This window comes from Sylvia atricapilla, chromosome 3 (genome assembly GCF_009819655.1).
Source record: "Sylvia atricapilla isolate bSylAtr1 chromosome 3, bSylAtr1.pri, whole genome shotgun sequence".
Classification (NCBI taxonomy): domain Eukaryota; kingdom Metazoa; phylum Chordata; class Aves; order Passeriformes; family Sylviidae; genus Sylvia; species Sylvia atricapilla.
In genome coordinates this window covers 73528673-73550678 of record NC_089142.1, presented here as the reverse complement: position 1 = coordinate 73550678, position 22006 = coordinate 73528673, and the positions used below count along the sequence as shown (strand labels likewise).

General features: G+C 42.4%; 1 protein-coding gene across 1 annotated transcript; it reads left to right on the top strand.

Moving 5' to 3' along the window:
* The first annotated feature begins 5356 nt into the window (after positions 1-5356).
* Positions 5357-11229, top strand: LOC136358460 (sulfotransferase 6B1-like). The gene is made up of 7 exons (XM_066314361.1): positions 5357-5558; positions 7018-7157; positions 7808-7897; positions 8554-8680; positions 9453-9547; positions 9932-10088; positions 11047-11229. Exons 1-7 carry the CDS (start codon positions 5357-5359, stop codon positions 11175-11177), a joined length of 942 nt encoding a protein of 313 aa, XP_066170458.1. The 3' UTR covers positions 11178-11229.
* Positions 11230-22006: the final 10777 nt, after the last annotated feature.

Below are 22006 nucleotides of genomic sequence, written 5' to 3'. Positions count from 1 at the left end.
TGATGTGATTCTTGCAGGTTATCTAAAATCAGTTAAGTGTTTTCTTGCTCAGTAGTCAGGTACACAGTGCTACAATTCAGAAGATTGTTATTTAATGAGATCACTGAACCCAGCACTAATTCCTGAGAAAAGCTTAAGATGACAGGAGACTTCAAAAAATCAAGAATTAAAGTTGTAAAGCACATCTGGAACTCAAATAATACAACCTCTTGCTGAAAACAGGGAAATGACCTAACCTCCAGCCTTAGGTTTGGTTCCTCAAGGCCTTGTCCTAAAGGAGTTTGAAACTTTTGAGGATGGAGGTTCACCATCCACTGAAATCTTCCGCAGTGTTTCCCTCCAATTGTGGTTTTTTTGAAGGTTGGGTTATTCTTTGTTTTTACATCAATGCAGTCAGACATCCCCTTGTTGTGAGAGAGTCTCCATCTTCATTGTTTCCTGCAGTGGTGGAAGAGTGCAGTGAGAGTCTCCCATGCCTTTGTTCTTCTGTCTCCAGGCTGAGCAAACCAAGCCTTTCTATGCAGTTCATTTGCTGCAGCTCCCAGGCGTTTTATGGAAAGTCAACAAGGCTTTCTCCAGATTCTCAGAATCATTTGTGCTTCAGTCTAGGAACTGCACACAGCATTCAAGTGGTGAACACCCCAGTGCCAGCTAAAGCAGGATGATCACATCTCTTGCTATTTTGACCACACTTGCTAATCACAGAAAGCGTGGTGTTACCTTACTCTCAGCAAGAGCAAAACAGGGAATATATCCTGCTAATGGGAGCAGAACTGCTCTTTCCGTAATTTTACTGCATTGTCTAATGCAGCTGATTTGTTTGTGCCTAAATGGAAGGAAAGACATGAATGCCACAAAGATTTTTACCTATTTTCTCTCTCTCTCACTGTGGGCATTTCAGAGTCCTGATTTTTTTTTTTTTTCCTATGGACTTTACAGGAAAATTTTAACATGAAATTTGCAGTAAAAGAGGAAGTTGATCCTTATCATATGACCTTTGTGTGAAGCCTCTCAAGCTCTGTGTAAGCAGAAATAGTTTATATGTGTGAGGATCCACCGAAACACTGCAGAATATATAACCTGTAACCTGAGATTTGCGTCTCCAAGCCCAGTCCCTCAGCCACTAGTTCTCACAGGGGGCAAGACAACAAAGTCGTGTGCAAAGATGGTGTCAGGAGTGTGAAGGTCTGGTGGCTTGGTTGATGACCCTTGTGCTGCCTGTTACGGAAGCCCAGCTGGGAATTGTGAATGAGGACAAACTGTGTCAATAATGAAGAGACCATAAACTGAAGCTGGTTGGGAAGAGGAAACAGAGTGTTCTCAAAGACAGCACTGTGGAAGGCAAGCAGAGACAGCCAAGAGATGACTCAGTTGGCCCAGTGCTGGCAGCCACCCTGCTCTTGAGTAGTTTCCACAGGGAGTTGTATCTAACAAACAAATACCAGAGTTGGATACAGTAGTAGAGGTCTGCTTCTGCTTCTGCCAAGGGATGTGATGTGATTCTGAAGCAAGCAGGGTAGCACTTCAGCATATCCGTGGAACAGCTCTGCCCCTCTTGCCTTTAGGCATTCCCTTGTTGATTATTAACCAGGCCCATGATTTAACCTCAGCTGGCAACTCACAGCTCAACTCAGTGGCCCCACAGGGCCACTCACTCTTGCACCTGCAATGGGGTGGCGGCACTGGCTCATAGATCCCCAGCTAGCTCTGATTCCTGGCAGTGCCATGGGCCGTTCCCAATTCTGCCTGCAGTCTCGGGTAAAGGCGCAGAACAAGGCTGTTCTTCTACAGGAACAGGTGTTGCTGTGTCTAGGTTTCCGGGCAAGGATCAAAGAAGGCTCTTTTCCATATATTTTCTCAGAGATCTTTTATACACGATAGAGGGTACAAAAAAAATGGTTGAAGAAATCCCACGCGCCAGATTTTAAGCTGGAGGGGAGAGGTTGTGGGACAGGGATGTGACTGGCCCCAGGATGTACTAAGACGTAATTTTCTATAACATGAGGCAGAGTCAGGGAGAAGATGGAGAGCTGACCAAAGCATCTAGAGGAAGGGCAGGGTCAGGAGAGATGGACAAGGGACAGGAGAGGAGTCACCTTTGGACAGTACCTGATTTATCAGTGGGGGGGAAATAGGGATAAACCATTGGGATGCTACATAACACCAAAACAGCTTAAGAAAAACCACAACCACAGGGTAGGGGAGGGAAAGAGACTGAGAGAGGTCATGGGTTGAAATAAAGACAGTTAAATAGATAAAGCAAGAGCTAGGTGTGCAAGCAAAGTAAAGTAAGGAATGTTCAGCCATCTTCAGGGCTCCATCACCCATGACAAAGACACGGTCACACAAGTGCCATAGCTCTCAGCATCTCCCTTTCCTTCTTCTTCCCTCCAATTTTATTGTTGAGCATGACTCCCTATGGAATAGAATACTCTTTAGGTCACTTGGGATCAGTGGTCCCATCTAGGCCTCCATTTAACAACTTGTGCCCCTGCCACCTATTCTCTGGCAGGTCAGTGTGAGAATCAGATGTGGCCTTGACACTGTGGAATTCCTAATACACAGAGTAATAACTAAATAATGGGTTAATAACTAAATAACTAATAACTAAAACATCTCTGTGTTATCAACACTGTTTTCAGTACAAATTCAACACATAGCTCCATACCAGCTACTACGGGGAAAACTCATTCCATTGCAGCAAAGAACAGCACACCTTCTTCAAAGGGAAAAGGCTACATGTGACATTTCTATTAGAGACCGAATTCTTCTTGAAGCCCTGCTTTTCTTGGGCTCAACCTCAGAAGCCCAGGGAATGTCCCTACCCCTGCAGGCTTTTCTGTTCTTGTTTTGGTGCAGATGAATCATCAGGGGAGTTTTGAGGTACCTCCTTGAATGGATCAATCTTAATGGAACTGTCTAGAAACAGAGTCAGTTATTTGGGAGGACTAATTGATGGAAGCCCTCTCCAGAGTTTTACTGAGATAAAAGCCAATCATAGAGGTAATGACAAAACCATACCTCTTCTTATTTAGCTCTTGGGAGCACATGATTTGAGGTTTTCATTTTTTGAGGTTGTTTCATTTAACAGGGAATGGATCTGCATAAGCAGATCAGGGCACCATGTAAGGGCCAGCTGGCACAGTCCTGTAGCTGTCACAGAATGTCACCAGCCTCCTTCTGCAAAGCTGCACAATCAGGAAGGACCAGGTCTGGTAAGCGTGGGAAGTCAGAAACCTTCAGAAAAACCGTGGTGGCTTGAACAACAAATACCATCAAGTTGGAAGTAATCCAATCTTTTAACCTGTTTTTAGAGCTGTTTTAATCTCTGTATTTTTAAAGTTGCTTGGTAAAGAATCCAGAGACTGACAAGAAAGCACCCCTTGATTTAAAATTTCTCTTTGGCAGGATGGGAGGGTCTTGTGTCACATGGATGGGGTTGGTACACTCCTCCCATCTCCCAGCTCAGGTGTCAAGGCAGATGGCTGTATCAAAGGCTCCCATTACTAACTCTTGATCCTGCACCTTTGTCTGGTCAAGAAATTTAACTTCCCTCAAAATCCCTCCTCATGATTTATGTCTTCTAATTATTTTTTTTTCTCCACTAATACAGGGTTTGCCTTTTTATTTAATTTTTTTTTTTGGGGGGGGGTGATATTAGGAGTAAGATATGCTTCCCAGGAATAACTGGCCTGACTGCTCTTTATTGCAAAAAGACACTGGAAATCATCTAGAAGTTCCTCTGGAATATGTTTTTTAATATTGGAAACCCTATCCCAATGCTATGCCATTGCATGCAAGACACTAATATTTTAGAGGCCATTTTCCATCTTTTTCCACCCTTAGTGACGAAGGACTGTCCCAACTCATTTTTTTGCCAGCAGGTTAAAATGCCAGATGAACACATTTTCTTATCTTCAGTTCATGAGAGTTCAATGCCAAGGAAAGGTAAGGAAGAAAAATCAAGTAAGCTGCTTTTTGTTTTGCTACGGTAGCTGGTTTCCTATCAAGAATGAGCAGAGGTGCTGTTTCATAGAACAGGGCGTTTTAGCTGATGTCAGTGAAATGATGCAGGTGGTGCCAGCTGGCTGCCCTTTGGCACAGATGTCATTCCTCACATGGATCAGGCCCCATGATATCCACTTGTTTCAGATTGTGCCTGTACATAGGTACATAGTCTTTCTATGTTGACACAGTTTTACTGAAAGGAGGGAGATGAAGGGAAAACCAAAAGATTTTGTATGGACTGGAAAAGTAGATGTAAAAATGTAAGGGTTAGATCATCCCACGAGCACTTCATTGTGCACCTCAGGCAAGAGGCTTGAGTCCCTCAGGGAGAGCAAATGGCAAAAGCATGCAGGATGTCCTTACTGGTCCTCTTGCTTCTGGTGCTCAAAAGGAAGCATTCAGAAGATGGAGCTAAGAATGTATGGCATGTAAATTCTTGGCATAAATTTTTTTGGGGGAACTATTTTCTTATTTTTGGTGACCCATCCATTGTTTCGCCAGAGACTTAAATATTGAACCTAAGGCTAAAGGCAGTTCTTCTGCTGGGGTCAGTGCAGTCAGCAGCTGATGTGCATGATAAACACTAATCCCTGTATCTGAGCTTATATTATTACCAACTCCCTCAGGACTGATCAGTTATGAAAGAATGATTGAGCTCATTAAAGAAATGTAGAAATGAGTAATTTTTGTGTAACCACTGGAAAACCAGACCTCTGTTTTTCTGCAGTCTGATGAGTGGCCAAAGAGTGCATGTGCCCCTGTGCCCTCCTGGGCACCAGCTGGAGGGAGCAGTCAGCCCCAGCCACAGGACTGTCCACAGGGCAGTTTTCAGTGGATTGAACAACTTCTCTCCCAGTCCCAACACATTTTATCTAACTTAGGTGAGAATAAGGAGTGATATATCAAAGAAAAAAAGAAAATTCCAAGAGTGAGTACTGGAAAGTGATGAACTGCCTTGAAGATTTTTATCATGACATTTATATTCTAAACTACAATTCATGTTTTTTCTTTTGTTATATTCTGTTTTTAAACACTGTACTATAATCACAGACTTCTTGGCATGGTGTTTCGAAGTTACCTAATCCCTTCATCCTCGAATAAAATTCCATATGGTCACTTATCTTGTTTGTTTATGTTTGACTTTATTGATTTCAAAGGTCCATATGAGTTAAGGTCTTTGACTGGAGCTGTGTATTTCTTCACAGATTCAGAATGAGATAAAATATTGTTCATAGGGTCAAGAAAACAACAAGCCAAGCACCTATTAAAGGACAATCTGTGGTTTTCTCCTTCTGCACATCATTTCACACTGTGACAGGGCCTGTGTGGGAGACAGAGAAGAAGAAGAATGGAGAAGTCCAGGAAAACATTTGTTGACAAGGTAGAGAAGATGGTGGCAGCTGCCCGCTCAATGCATCGAGATGAACTGCTTTTCTCTTACAAGGGAATTTTCTACCCTACCACTGTTTGCAGTCCTGAAGTATTCCAAGCCTTGGAGTCCTTTGAAGCCAGAAGTGATGATGTAATTTTGGCAGGATACCCTAAATCCGGTGAGTATATTTTAATTTTTCTTTTTTCATAAATAAGGTTTTGTAATAGCAAGTAACAAGGTTTGTACTAAATATATGCAATATATATATTATATGGTACATAACATTATGTATTATGCTGTAAATTAGTATTTTGAATGTTCACAAAATTTTGTAAAGCTGATTTCATTTTCAAAATTGATTTCATTTTCAAAAGCACAACAAATTAATTATGACTAATTTATATGGTAATGTTTTCAAAATTCTGAGAAATAAAATCCAATTTTTCATCTCTATAGCATATAAAGGTCTTTGTTGTCTTTGCTTTTCATAGTTATGAAATTTAATGCACAAATTGGAGAGAATCAATGTTTTTTACTCCAGAGGTGACTAGATCTCCTGATATTACCTGATCTCCTTTCATATTTATGTTTGTAAATTTCAGAGCTTTAAGTTTTACACAGAATGGGACTTCTGGTGCTTTCAAATGCTGAACATTCTGTGGTTTATATCCAATAGATGTCAGGAAATAGCTATCAAAAATATTTTTGTATACCTGGAGGTGATTACACTGTTCCTTAATTATTGAGAAATCAAGAGGACATCTTTGGTAGGGTTGCAAGTTTACCCTACATATTTGCTCCTTCTTTCTGCAATCACTGGTCCCCATGAAAGCCAAAGGCTTGGATTAGATGTGCCTCATGTACACTTTAACCCAGCTGTTTCTCTCTTGCAGCAATGGGTTCCCACTGCCGTACAGTTGATAGACAGAGCTGAAAGGGTTGTGAAGCTTTTAGCTTTTCTATTGTATTTTGTTTCTGAAAAATGTCATGCACTGGAATGCAGTTGTTAAGATTGCAGTGAGAAAGGTATAGGCACTCAGTGTCCAGAAGTCAAGATATGGTAAATTAGAGATGGGTGATCTATGCAGGCTCTTTGATATCTTCTAGATAAAAAGATATTAATTGTGCATAGGAAATGTCTCTGCATAGAGATTTTCCTGTTGTTAAAGAAAATGAGTGCACAATTTTCAGATCTAGTTCTGCTCCTGTGCTGAAGTACTGTGACCCATCTTTCTTCCTAAAATAGTCCAGCAGACCAGAAAAGACTGAACACATTAGGTTTTAAAGTACAGGTTTACCACCCCAGTCTCCCTTATATTTGTCCCAATCAAATTACTTACATTAATGCAGGTTTTTCAGGTTGGATCTTAGTGGCTCTTCTCCCTTATTTGGTAGTTTCCAATTTACAAGGTCATGTATGGTGTACTGAACTGGTCAAGTTGGGGAAATGTGTCCTTATGAGGAGCCAAGGTAGGACCCAGGGAGGTGACTGACCAGATAGTCAGCTGGGATTGTATCACCTGAAAGGAGGCCGAGTAACTCACCTGGCAGTACTACCACCTCTTGACTTCCCTGGTCAATCCATTTCTGTTCTTTCTCAATGTTTTACAAGCAATTCTGTATTTTTCTTCTTTCAGGCACAAACTGGCTAAGTCAAATCTTGACTGACCTGATAGCCATATCTCAAAAGAAAACACCAGGTAGTGAAAGCAGTGTGAATGCTGAAGAAGTAGAAGAATTCCCCTACCTTGAAATTGGAGATGCTGAGAAATATGAGGTAGGAATAGAATATGTATGGAAATGAACAAAATTTTGTGCTTCAAATATTGAATGTATGATGTATGAATTATTGCATTGTTTGAGAGGAACTTTACTAGCTCTCTTTAAGTGGAATCTGGAAAGGGAAGAATCTCATCTGGACTGTCAAATACTGAGGGATAAATGAACACTTCAGTGGGAGTGAGATGGGCACATACCCATGAGATGCATAAGAACTTCAGAAATGCAACCTAGTCTCTTTTGTATTGAAGAAGTGGTTCATGAAATGTCAAATAATGAAATATTGGCTTTTGTCTCTTTTAGTACCTCTTCCTCCTCATTCCCTCTCTCAGTCCTTGAGATGCTTCATCTTTCACATGCAGCTACTCTGTACCTGACCTCGAGAATTGGTCCCTTGTCTAACAGAACCGAAGAGCATTATCACTGAAGAGAACTAACAGTGGATTGTCCTTTTCCAGTTGTTCATGGGCTTTTGAAGATTTAGGAGTACTCCAGCAGCCCAATAATGTCACAGGGCAACACTCACAAATGAAATCAATCAATCAGTGATTGTTGATAAGTTTATCAAGGAAATATTTTAGAAGATGTTAATGAAAGGAATACTTGTACTGACTAAACTGTCCACTTTCCTCCCTCCAATTCTTCAAGCGAATGGCCAAATTCCCTTCTCCAAGATTTATGGTTACTCATCTCCGTCCTGAAAATCTTCCCAAGTCTGTCTTCAAAAACAAAGTCAAGGTGAGTGCTGATTTTAATGTATTAAAATGAAATACTTCAAGAGATTTTTTTGTAAAAGCCAAGGTAGTCCTTTTCTGCCAATTTTCAGAATCACTCTTGTACTTAAGTGTTTTGCCTGGCCATTTCTATGTGACTGTTTAAGTGCTGCCATTCACCTCACTTGACCTCAGTTTGCCCTTATTGGCACCTTTGTGACAGTTTCCACAAGAGAGTTGCAGAGCTTGGAGAAATCCTCCAGAGGCAAAATGTATTTTGACATGGTTTCCTGTGGGTGGAACTTTATGGAATTGTTGCAAATGAGGACTTCCATGTGTCGAATTTCAGGGAGAATTTCTATTTTTGTGAATTTTCTCTGCCACTTGGATGTTGAAGTGATGATTGTATTGAGCAAAACATTCTTAGATTCTGCATAATTATTTTGATTAATCTGTAGGTGATAATAATTATAGGCAGGCATCTTCTTCTTATGGTACCAAAGCACAGTTAAATACTGGACCTTCTGAATTGGGAATGAAATTGCTACTTCTGCAAAAAGTAGCACACAAGATATTAAAAATCTCCATCTTCAGTTATAAAGTATGTTCTTATTATTTCGTATTTAATACTGTGGTCTGATATGTCTTTCTCTTTTAATAATTGATTTAATTTTTTTCTAGATATTATTACTGATTCGTAATCCAAAAGATGTAGCTACATCTTTTTATCATTTTTCCAATGGCCTGGCTACTCTTCCCTCCTATGAGACCTGGGATGATTTCTTCACAGATTTCATGACAAAGAAAAGTACGGTATATTTTTCTATCTGTGTCATTTATCCAATGTTTTGTCTTTGTGTAAAAACCTTTGTATTTTGGTAAATCAGCTTCTTCACTAGGATTTTTTTACAGTATAAAAGCAGAGATTAAAGATGGAGAATTAAAATCTGGACTGAAATTGCCATACTTGTCTTACGGCTTGAGGAAAAATATTAGTCAATCCTGCCCTTCCACAGACTTCTTTATCTTGTACAAGCTGATATTTTTCCTGGGAGAAGCAGCCCTTTCTTATCTCTAACCTTGGTCCCATTTACTCCTAATCTCCTATGTCCATCATCTGGTGTCCATGGAGGTATATAATCATCTCCATGCCAAACTGGAGGAGAGGAATTATTTGGACCAAATAAAGTGCATTAAAAGGTGGACTAATTACAATGCATTAAAAAAGAGAAAAATAATGGCACTAGATTTAATTTCTGAGTTTGGTGTAGCATATGGCCAGCAGAAGGGAGGGTTCAACAAGGTTTGAGACTGGGTGAATGGAGTCTTACAAGATGGACTGCAAGATGACAGCTTTTTTGGGAACTCTCAGCTGTCTTGACATATTAACAAGTTTTATTTTTTTGACTTACAAATGGTATCATATGCCTGGGCCTGGTGTAAAACCTGTGATTCCCACAGGAGACTGTAAACTCTGCCATAGACATGATTAATAATGCTCTTGGCAGAGAGAACTTAATGAAAAAAACTTGTATAATCTTAATTAATTCTTCATGTTAGGATTCTTTTACTTTATTTAGTGGCCTGGGGATGCTACTTTGAATACCTTTCTGAATGGAACAAATACGCTGATCAAGAAAATATTATGACAATAACTTATGAGGAGGTGAAAGAGGTAAGGTTATCAATAGTCACAAATATTTTACACTTCAAGGGACATTTTTTCCTGGATCATCATTATATGCATGCAGGATATCCAAAGTGTGTGAGACAGATTCTTGTTTGAGGGAAGAAAAGGTGAAATTCAAACTTTAAAACCTACTTAACATTTTGCTTGTGAAAAGGATTCTTGTTTTTTATTTTGCTGTGATGTATTTGTAAATCAAAATCTCAAATAATTTTTGGGGAAGAGTTTTGATATTTTCAGCAGTGTGGATGATCTCTATGAATATCCTGTTTATGTGGCCAGCAGAGGGATATAGGGATGTGTAAACACCTTGGAAAGCATCACAATTTGTTTGATTGTCAATCATGTCATATGTTACGTTCCTCTTTCCAGAATCCTGCCCTAGCTGTGAAAACCATAGCTACATTCTTTGGAATTCCTCTGACTGAGGAAGAGCTCCTGCTTGTGGTAGATAGGTGCAGCTTCCAGTCAATGAAGAAAAACTCAGAGAAGACGCATGGGGAATTTGGGAATGTTCTCTTTCGCAAAGGTAGGCAGCTCCAAGTGGCTCACGGGTTGAAATGTCACATTCTCAAGAACTAGGGCCTGCTTTGGTTCTTTTTTCTGGCACTGATATTAGCATTGCAAGTGAGTATCAATCAGGTTACCACTGTTTTGCTTGAGGAGACTATTCAAGGAGAGCTGGTGAGGAAGATACCCAGCCAGGTTCTCACAGCAGTGGCCCTTTTAGAGGCTCACCAATGGCTGGCAGGAAGGGGGAAGTGCCATGTGTCTGAATTCCTCTCCACCCCTGTGCCTGGATCACCAACTGCCCCGCCATTAGGGGCTTACCTGAGCAGGCAGCACTGGGCCAAACTCAGCCTGAGTGCTGTGACCACCCTTTTCAGGAGAGTACAGGAATCTCCTGAGATGGCCATTGCCCAATGCCTGTTCACTCTTACCCATTGGAAGTAAGCCAAGCAAGCAAGAATCCAGGTGCACACAAGGGAGGAAACAAAAGGGAACAGCTTTTGCAGTGCAGTGTAGGGGACACAGACATGGGAAAGGCAGCCTGGCTGCCAGAACCTCTTTTTGCATTTTGAATTATAGAAATGACTGGATAATAACTCAAGCTGCCAGAGGAGGAGGAACCCAGCTCTGCCTCTTGGCAGATGATTCTTTATCAATTTTTCATGATCTTCCATTTTGCCAGTCATAACTGACTAGAGGAGAGAGATGTAGGGAAACAGGACTTTAGGCTGCTTTTTTTGAACACAGTCACCTAAAGAGGAGTATGTTCTTTTGCATTGTAGCAAAAGATTATTCAAATATATGCAATTCCACTGATTTCACAAAATTGTACTTTTGTAGTAAAGTTTTCATCTCAAAAATTGTTCAACACTATTTAGTGTATGATGCAATAAAAAAAAATTGCAATGCAATAATAATGCAATAGAAAAAGAAAAAAAACACTTGATTTTTCATGAGGTTTTTTTTCTTCTTTAAAGGTGGTGTAAGTGACTGGAAGAATCTCTTCACTGAAGATCAGAATGAGAAAATGGACAAAGCATTTGAAGAACATATAGCAGGAACTAAACTGGGAAAGAAGCTGAAGTATGACTTGTACTGCAAAGCCTGAAGAGTAAGGAAATGTGGTTAGAACAAGAACTTTGCAAGGCAGACTCTGATCATCTGCATACTCTAGAATACTAGATCAAATGATGCTAGCACCTTAGAATTACTGTAAGAATCATTGCAGCAGCCTTTATAGTGGCAGTGATGAGGAATGGCCTTTTGTTTCATGGTGAGATTTTTGGCTACACATATTTGCTGAAGATGTCAATTAATCATATTTGAAAATACACAACAACCTTGTTCCAGCTGCCACCTGGAAGGAAATGCCCCTTTTCTCTCTAGCCCAATTCTATCATTCTAGACCCTTTATAATCATTTAGTATGCAGATTATTTTTTTCTTCAAAAATGTTTCAAATCAGGCAACATCCTCACATAAAATATTAGTAGTAAACCTGGGGATATGACAGAAGCATAAGGACAAAGGAGATCATGCACAAAACAAGCACAAATTAAAAAAAGCTAGTGAGAGGAGAAAGAAGGGGAATATGTGCAGAGTTTTAAGGCAGGTGTGGGGGAAACCTCCTAATGGAACTCTCCCTCCCCTCCCCCAACCGGTTCGTAAAAATAACCCACCTCAGAGAGTAGTGGAAAGAACCCTTTATATTAAACAGGCAAAGGACTTCTGAGCTCAATAAATTGGACAATACCTGATGACAAAATCTACGTGCCACTCTGGAGAGAAGACAGATTTAGAAAATAAGTCCTTCCTGGATGTAGTTGCTCTGTCTCAGTCCCTCTGGCGCTGGGAAACACTGCACAGGATGGATCTTGGTGGATTCCAGGTGCAAGCCCCCCATGGTGCTCATCCAGGTCCTCAGGCCAGAGAGATTTTAACAGTTCTAAGGGAAGGCGAAAAAAAAGTAAAAAGCAGGAAAGAAGAAAAGGAAAAAAAGAAAACAGGAGGAGAAGAAAAAAGTGAAGCTTCTCCCCCTGTGCTAGCTACACACTAGCTAACTAAATCCTAAAAAAAAATGAACTCTCCATCCCACACTGTGTGTTGCTGACTCCGACTCTGTCTCAAGACCAGCTGGTGGAGGAGAGTTTCTGAAAACAAACTGCCTCTCCCTTCCCCCTGCTCCCAGATCCAACACAAGCCCAACAGGGTGATTGGGGATACAAACATCACCCTAGGACATTCTGCCCCTTATCCGCATATTGTCAACATCCAACTAAAACCAACATATATTCTACATCATTCATTTATCCACATACAACTTTCATTCATTCCCCCCACAAAAATGCAAGCAATACCCATCATGTCTCTGTCACATCCCACACCAAGCTACTGAACCCAGGCCCCAGGCTGCAAGGCTGCAGGATTCCCCACTTTCTTATTCTGCTCGCCCAAAACTCCCTCTTTCACCTCCTCATACCTTCAGCACTTACACATAGCCTCTCACTTTCACATTTCCTTCTATTTCATGTCTGTGTGGTTTAATGTACAGACAATGGCAGTAGCATCCAGCAAACAGTGATGTTTACATATGATTGCCACCCAACAATCAGATCTCCCTGAGGTACACATTGTGTTGTTCCATCTCTCTGCATTATCCATCATGTGCAATCTGGTCCCTGAGCAGAGACAACCCCACAAATGGGTTCACCTGTACTTGAGGCAGACTTGATCCACATTCTCTTCCCTAACAAACCTCTGACAGGCACCATGGGGACTTTACCTTCTTCGTTTGTTGTATGCAGAGGCTCAGCCTGGGCAGGGCCTGCTCGGTTGGTGGAGCCTCGGGTGTTGACCAACCAGACGGTCTTTGCCAAATGCTGCTCCCAATTTTTGAAAGATTTCCCCCACACCCAATGCTTTCAGCTGGGTTTTTAACAATGCATTGTGCCTCTCCACTTTGCCTGCAGCTGGTGCATGATAGGGGATATGCATCCACTCAATGCCATGTTCCCTAGCCCAGGTGTTGATAAGGCTGTTCTTGAAATGAGTCCTGTTGTCTGACTCAGTCCTCTCAGGGGTACTGTATCCCCACAGGACTTGCTTCTCAAGGTCCAGGATGGTGTTCTGAGCAGTAGCATGAGGCACAGGGGAGGTCTCCAGCCACCTGGTGGTAGTTTCCACAATTGTGAGCACATACCGCTTGCCTTGACGTGTCTGGGGTAGTGTAATATAATCAATCTGCCAGGCCTCTCCATACTTATATTTGGACCTCCACCCACCATACCATAGGGGCCTCACTCGCTTGGCCTGTTTGATCACAGCACATGTCTCACAGTCATGGATAACCTGAGATATGACCTAACAGTCATGATAATCTGTCCAAGGTTAGGTCCACCCCTTGGTCTCGTGCCCACTTATAGGTGGCATCTCTGCCCTTAGGCATCATGGGGCCATCGGGCTAGGAACAACTCTCCCTTGTGCTCCTAATCTAAATCAATCTTTGACACCTCTGTCTTTGCAGCCTGATCTACCTGTTTGTTGTTTCAATGCTCCTCATAAGGTCTACTCTTGGGGACGTGGCAGACTTTCACAGGTAGTCTCCCTACCCCAGTAGCGATGTCTTTCTACTCTTCAGCAGCCCAAATTGGTTTTCCTCTACGCTGTCAATTAACCTCTTTCCACCTCTCTAGCCATCCCCACAGAGCATTGGCTGCCATCCATGAGTCAGTATAGAGATAGAACTTTGGCCACTTCTCTCTTTCAGCAATGTGCAGGGCCAATTGAACGGCTTTGAGTTCTACAAGTTGGCTTGATCTACCATCTCCTTCAGTGGCCTCAGCAACCTGTGGTGTGGGGCTCCACACAGCTGCTTTCCACTTGTGGTTCATCCCTACAATGCGCCAGTGAAAAGAGCATAATGTGTCTCCTCTGCTGGCATTCGGTTGTATGGTGGAGCCTCTTCAGCCCTTGTCAGTTGCTCTTCTTCTATGGTCTTCCACTGCATATAGAGCTCATCTGCACAAAGATACATTTCTGCCACACTTCCTGGGACCCGTACCAAGAGACTGCGAGGATTAGCCTCTCTCACCATCTGTTGGTCGATGACTGGATGAAGTGACAGAGGTCCCAAATGCCTTGCTTCAGTGCTGTCCAGAACTATAGCCTCGCCTGCAGCATCCCAAAGATGGACTAACCAACTAATTATAGACTCATCAGGTTGACGCCTGTAATCCTTTCTTAGGCCCCAAAGGTCCTTCAGGGAAATGGAATCAATATTGGCTTCTGATCATGTGCCCGATGCTTTGGCTCCTGATTTTGGTGAAGGTCCTTCTCCTGGGTCATTGTCGTCCACTGGTCGATCAGTTTTCTGTTTTTGCTTCTTTGGTGCAGCAACTGCCAGAGGCTTAAGCTTACTGTCTGTTTAGCTGCTGGCTCGGGCTCAGGTTCTGATTTAGCTGCTGGCTTCGTAACTGGGGTGCTGGCTGCACCCTGAGTGACTGGGGTAGCTGTTGATTTGTATGCCTGTCCCCCTGCCTCTGACTGCAGCCCTACAGTATCTAGCAGTGTGCAATAAGCATATGCCAGGGCCCAGCTTACTGCAATGGTCTTTTCCCCCTTAGAGGCATCATGGTACTTCTCTTTCAGGTATTTCCCCACCTCAGCTGGATTCTGAATTTGTTCACATGGGAAGTCTCAGACTATAGGGTAGTCTCAGACTATAGGAAGTCTCAGACTATAGAAAATTCCTTCAGGAGTAGGCCCATATCCTCCCTTTCTCCACACCACTCAGGATTTTCTACAGCTGGGTCTACTCCTGGGACAGGGGTTCCATCAGCCCCTCTAGAAATCTTAGCCCTCATTGTAGAACAGCTGCAGACTGTATAGAGGAAGCTTATCAGAATAAATACCAGAAAGATGGTCTCTTTGACACTTAGGGGAAACTGCACATTCTCCAGCAGTGATGTAACAAATTTAGAGGAAAAGAAGGAAACGAAAGACTGCAATGCTTCATCCCCTGCTCCTTCTCTAACAAACTGAGTTGGGATGACCAGTGCAGATACCCATTTCACCATCTCAGCACTCCCTATCTTCTAGAAAGGCACCAGCCAGATTACAAATGACAACACCATTAGGAACAATTTCACCCAAAGATTAAATTCAGGACATGGGGAGAGAGAAATGAAAGTGAAGTAGTACAAGGACAATTTGATTCACACTAATGCAGAACCTAAAACTTCACATGCAAGTGACCCTCGTGTAGGATTTGGTGATGTAAAGCACTCAGATGTGAGTATTTCATCGTGAGAAGTCTGCTTTAGGTAACACCTGTCCTTAGCTCTGGACAGTGCCTTACAGTGGCTGGATGCAGGACAGAGGCATGGCCTGTAAGGAACCTATATCCTGGGATGTGTATCCATTAGTGGAGTCCATAGCAAGCCAGGCTGAGAACCACTGTCCAGGTGTCCACTACACACATGCTCCTTGTCCAGTTGGCAAATTGCACTGCATTCGTCCCCAGTAATAAATATTTCAGGAAATATCCTTTCCAGGTCTTTCTTGGGTTTAATTAAAGAGTTTTAATCCTATTAGTTGTTGCCCCAACAGTTCCTAGTATCAGTTGCAGCAATGACCGTAAGTCACTATTGTCAGTCTCCATGGAGTTCTATCATTTCAAAAGGGGTTAATAGAGTACAGAATTGATCAGTGACTTGCACCTTCAGCCCTATTTGCTCATGTGTTGCACAGAGCCTTACTGCATTGTGGCAAGACAGCCTGTTCTCTCTGGGAGGATTTACACAGAGACACAGCCATGACCAGAAACAGTGAAAGTATCATTGAAATGATGGACAAAGGTTTTTCAGAGAGTGACAAGATGGCCCCAGAAGACATGCTGTTTTCCTACAGATGTATTTTATACCCAGTTACACTTAGCAGCCCTGAGACTTTGGAAGCTCTGAAATTTTTTGAAGTAATGAGTGATGATGTGATTCTTGCAGGTTATCTAAAATCAGTTAAGTGTTTTCTTGCTCAGTAGTCAGGTACACAGTGCTACAATTCAGAAGATTGTTATTTAATGAGATCACTGAACCCAGCACTAATTCCTGAGAAAAGCTTAAGATGACAGGAGACTTCAAAAAATCAAGAATTAAAGTTGTAAAGCACATCTGGAACTCAAATAATACAACCTCTTGCTGAAAACAGGGAAATGACCTAACCTCCAGCGTTAGGTTTGGTTGCTCAAAGTCTTGTCCTGAAGGGGTTTGACACTTCTGAGAATGGAGGTTCACCATCCACTGAAATCTTCTGCAGTGTTTTCCTTCAATTGGAGATTTTTAGATGTGCAATTATTCTTTGTTTGTTTTTACATCAATGCAGTCAGACATCCCCTTGTTGTGAGAGAGTCTCCATCTTCATTGTTTCCTGCAGTGGTGGAAGAGTGCAGTGAGAGTCTCCCATGCCTTTGTTCTTCTGTCTCCAGGCTGAGCAAACCAAGCCTTTCTATGCAAACCAAGCCTTTTTAATTTACTGCAGCTCCCAGGCGTTTTATGGAAAGTCAATAAGGCTTTCTCCAGATTCTCAGAATCATTTGTGCTTCAGTCGAGGAACTGCACACAGTATTCAAGTGGTGAACACACCAGTGCCAGCTAAAGCAGGATGATCACATCTCTTGCTATTTGGACCACACTTGCTAATCACAGAAAGCGTGGTGTTACCTTACTCTCAGCAAGAGCAAAACAGGGAATATATCCTGCTAATGGGAGCAGAACTGCTCTTTCCGTACTTTTACTGCATTGTCTAATGCAGCTGATTTGTTTGCATCTAAATGGAGGGAAAGACATGAATGCCACAAAGATTTTTACCTATTTTCTCTCTCTCTCACTGTGGGCATTTCAGACTCCTGATTTCTTTTTTTCCTATGGACTTTACAGAAATATCTTAAGATGTAATTTGCAGTAAAAGAGGAAGTTGAACTTTGTTCCATGACCTTTGTGTGTAAAGGTCTAGAGCTGTATGTAAGCAGAAATAGTTTATATGTGTGAGGATCCACCGAAACACTGCAGAAGATGTAAATTGAAAACTGAGATTTGGGTCTCCAGGCCCAGTCCCTCAGCCACTAGTTCTCACAGGGGGCAAGACAATTAAGTCTGGTGCAAAGATGGTGTCAGGAGTGTGAAGGTCTGGTGGCTTGGTTGATGACCCTTGTGCTGCCAGTTACAGAAGCCCAGCTGGGAATTGTGAATGAGGCCAAACTGTGTCAATAATGAAGAGACCGTAAACTGAAGCTGGTTGGGAAGAGGAAACAGAGTGTTCTCAAAGACAGCACTGTGGAAGGCAAGCAGAGACAGCCAAGAGATGACTCAGCTGGCCCAGTGCTGGCAGCCACACAGCTCTTGAGTAATTTTCACAGGCAGTTGTAGCTACCAAACAAATCTGAGAGTTGAAAAGAGCAGTAGAGGTCTGCTTCTGCTTCTGCCAAGGGATGTGATTCTGAAGCAAGCAGGGTAGCACTTCAGCATATCCGTGGAACAGCTCTGCCCCTCTTGCCTTTAGGCATTCCCTTGTTGATTATTAACCAGGCCCATGATTTAACCTCAGCTGGCAACTCGCAGCTCAACTCAGTGGCCCCACAAGGCCACTCACTTTTGCACCTGCAATGGGGTGGCGGCACTGGCTCATAGATCCCCAGCTAGCTCTGATTCCTGGCAGTGCCATGGGCCGTTCCCAATTCTGCCTGCAGTCTCGGGTAAAGGCGCAGAACAAGGCTGTTCTTCTACAGGAACAGGTGTTGCTGTGTCTAGGTTTCCGGGCAAGGATCAAAGAAGGCTCTTTTCCATATATTTTCTCAGAGATCTTTTATACACGATAGAGGGTACAAAAAAAATGGTTGAAGAAATCCCACGCGCCCGATTTTATGCTGGAGGGGAGAGGTCGTGGGACAGGGATGTGACTGGCCCCAGGATGGACTAAGACGTAATTTTCTATAACATGGGGCAGAGTCAGGGAGAAGATGGAGAGCTGACCAAAGCATCTAGAGGAAGGGCAGGGTCAGGAGAGATGGACAAGGGACAGGAGAGGAGCCACCTTTGGACAGTACCTGATTTATCAGTGGGGGGGGGAAATAGGGATAAACCATTGGGATGCTACATAAGACCAAAACAGCTTAAGAAAAACCACAACCACAGGGTAGGGGAGGGAAAGAGACTGAGAGAGGTCATGGGTTGAAATAAAAACAGTTAAATAGATAAAGCAAGAGCTAGGTGTGCAAGCAAAGTAAAGTAAGGAATCTTCAGGGCTCCATCACCCATGACAGGGACACGGTCACACAAGTGCCATAGCTCTCAGCATCTCCCTTTCCTTCTTCTTCCCTCCAATTTTATTGTTGAGCATGACTCCCTATGGAATAGAATACTCTTTAGGTCACTTGGGGTCAGCTGTCCCATCTAGGCCTCCATTTAACAACTTGTGCCCCTGCCACCTATTCTCTGGCAGGTCAGTGTGAGAATCAGATGTGGCCTTGACACTGTGTAATTCCTAATACACAGAGTAATAACTAAATAATGGTTTAATAACTAAATAACTAATAACTAAAACATCTCTGTGTTATCAACATTGTTTTCAGCACAAATTCAACACTTAGCTCCATACCAGCTTCTATGGGGAAAACTTATTCCACTGCAGCAAAGAACAGCACACCCTCTTGTTGAAAGGTTAAAGTACAACACAGAGCCAAACTGCTTCACTGGAAAGCAATTAGACAGGGTGCCATCAGCCAAGTTTACATGAAAAAGTGAAGCTGAATGGATGTCCTACTGGTGTCTATATCCTTTCAGGAACCAATTGGTCTGAACAAATGGTGAAGGAGTTGGCAGATGCCAAATATACAGAAGAGGAAATGAAAACAAGGAAAAAATAGTTAAAAGAAGCTAGAGACATTTCAACATCCAGAATTTGGGTTCCCAGGATATATGAGGTAAGCAGGGAAATTTTGGGTGGAAGAAAGAGCAGGTTATGCGTCTCTGGACAACCTCTAGTGGACTAATCGCATGTTGTGAGAAGCTTTGCTCTGGTCAGGGAAGGTGACTATCATGAATCTCACCCTACTGTTCAAGAGGAAAAGAAAAGATGAAGGAGGATCCTTGAAAATTGTGATGGGTCATCTTCACACCAGGACAATGGGTCTGAAGCTGTGCTAGAACAGCCACAGAAGGGTCCTGGACAGGCTCCAGCCTCTTTTGAAGAGTCCTTAACTTGCGTTCCTCTTTGCCTGAGCCCCTCTGAGCTTGTGGAGAAAGGCCTTTGATGAGCTGATTTCATGGGATTTCTGGGCAGGGTACTGTTTTGATTCCTCCTTCAGAGCTTTGCCGTGCTGCTTCGTGAGTGTGCAGCCAGCTTTTGCCACGTAACCTAGGACATCCTACCAGCCTGGGCTCTGTCTGAAGGCTTTGATTCTCCTCTGATCAGATAGACACTAAATTCTTCAAAGCGGAAAAGGCTACATATGATATTTCTATTAGAGAGCAAATTCTCCTTGAAGCCCTGCTTTGCATGGGCTCAACCTCAGAAGCCCAGGGAATGTCCCTACCCCTGCAGGCTTTTCTGTTCTTCTTGTTTTGGTGCAGATGAATCATCAGGGGAGTTTTGAGGTACCTCCTCAAATGGATCAATCTTAATGGAACTGTCTAGAAACAGAGTCAGTTAAAAGGGGGGACTAATTGATGGAAGCCCTCTCCAGAGTTTTACTGAGATAAAAGCCAATCATAGAGGTAATGACAAAACCATACCTCTTCTTATTTAGCTCTTGGGAGCACATGATTTGAGGTTTTCATTTTTTGAGGTTGTTTCATTTAACAGGGAATGGATCTGCATAAGCAGGTCAGGGCACCATGTAAGGGCCAGCTGGCACAGTCCTGTAGCTGTCACAGAACGTCACCAGCCTCCTTCTGCAAAGTTGCACAATCAGGAAGGACCACGTCTGGTAAGCGTGGGAAGTCAGAAACCTTCAGAAAAACCGTGGTGGCTTGAACGACAAATACCATCAAGCTAGAGGTAATCCAATCCTTTAATCTATTTTTGGAGCTGTTTTAATCTCTGTATTTTTAAAACTGCTTCTTAGAAATTTTAACTCAAGGGAGGTGCTTTCTTGTCAGTCTCTGGATTCTCTATTTGGCAGGATGGGAAGGTTTTGTGTCACATGGGTGGGGTTGGTACACTCCTCCCAAATCCCAGCTCAGGTGTCAAGGCAGATGGCTGTATCAAAGGCTCCCATTACTAACTCTTGATCCTGCACCTTTTTTGGTCAAGAAATTTAACTTCCCTCAAAATCCCTCCTCATGATTTATGTCTTCTAATTATTTTTTTTTCTCCACTAGTACAGGGTTTGGCTTTTTTTTTTTTGTTTGTTTGTTTGTGGTTTTTTTTTGGGGGGGGCGTATTAGGAATAAGATATGCTTCCCAGGAATAACTGGCCTGACTGCTCTTTATTGCAAAAAGACACTGGAAATCATCTAGAAGTTCCTCTGGAATATGTTTTTTAATATTGGAAACCCTACTCCAACGCTATGCCATTGCATGAAGTACACAAATAATTTAGAGGCCATTTTCCCTCTTTTTCCACTCTTAGGGAGGAAGGACTGTCCCAACTCTTTTTTTTGCCAGCATATAAATAAAACCAGTTTAACACATTTTCTTATCTTCAGTTCATGAGAGTTCAATGCCAAGGAAAGGTAAGGAAGAAAAATCAAGTAAGCTGCTTTTTGTTTTGCTACGGTAGCTGGTTTCCTATCAAGAACGAGTAGAGGTGCTGTTTCATAGAACAGGGCGTTTTAGCTGATGTCAGTGAAATGATGCAGGTGGTGCCAGCTGGCTGCCCTTTGGCACAGATGTCATTCCTCACATGGATCAGGCCCCATGATATCCACTTGTTTCAGATTGTGCCTGTACATAGGTACATAGTCTTTCTATGTTGACACAGTTTTACTGAAAGGAGGGAGATGAAGGGAAAACCAAAAGATTTTGTATGGACTGGAAAAGTAGATGTAAAAATGTAAGGGTTAGATCATCCCATGAGCACTTCATTGTGCACCTCAGGCAAGAGGCTTGAGTCCCTCAGGGAGAGCAAATGGCAAAAGCATGCAGGGATGTCGTTGCTGGTCCTCTTGCTTCTGGTGCTCAACAGGAAGCATTCAAAAGATGGAGCTAAGAAAGGATGGCATGTAAATTCTTGGCATAAATTTTTTTGGGGGAACTATTTTCTCATTTTTGGTGACCCATCCATTGTTTCGCCAGAGACTTAAATATTGAACCTGAGGCTAAAGGCAGTTTTTCTGCTGGGGTCAGTGCAGTCAGCAGGTGATGTTCATGATAAACACTAATCCCTGTATCTGAGCTTATATTATTACCAACTCCCTCAGGACTGATCAGTTATGAAAGAATGATTGAGCTCATTAAAGAAATGCAGAAATGAGTAATTTTTGTGCAACCACTGGAAAACCAGACCTCTGTTTTTCTGCAGTCTGATGAGTGGCCAAAGAGTGCATGTGCCCCTGTGCCCTCCTGGGCACCAGCTGGAGGGAGCAGTCAGCCCCAGCCACAGGACTGTCCATAGGGCAGTTTTCAGTGGATTGAACATTTTCTCTCCCAGTCCCAACACATTTTGTCTAACTTTGGTGAGAATAAGGAGTGTTATAATAAAGAAAAAAAAAATCCAGCAGTGAGTACTGGAAAGTGATGAACTGCCTTGAAGATTTTTGTCATGACATTTAAATTCCTGACTACTGTTCATGTAATTTTATTATGTAATATTCTGTTTTTAATCTCTGTGTTGTATTCACAGGCTCCTTGGCACGATATTTTGAAGTTATCTAAGGCATTAATGCTCGAATGAAATTGCATATAGTTGCTTATCTTGTTCGTTTATGTTTGACTTCTATTGATT

What these genes read in the sequence shown, in the direction of transcription:
- LOC136358460 (XM_066314361.1), top strand. Translation starts at nt 5,357, where the DNA reads ATGGAGAAGTCCAGGAAAACATTTGTTGACAAGGTAGAGAAGATGGTG. An exon ending in GAGATGCTGAGAAATATGAG is followed by an intron (nt 7,158 to 7,807) that starts GTAGGAATAGAA and finishes CAATTCTTCAAG; the next exon opens with CGAATGGCCAAATTCCCTTC. An exon ending in AGATTTCATGACAAAGAAAA is followed by an intron (nt 8,681 to 9,452) that starts GTACGGTATATT and finishes TACTTTATTTAG; the next exon opens with TGGCCTGGGGATGCTACTTT.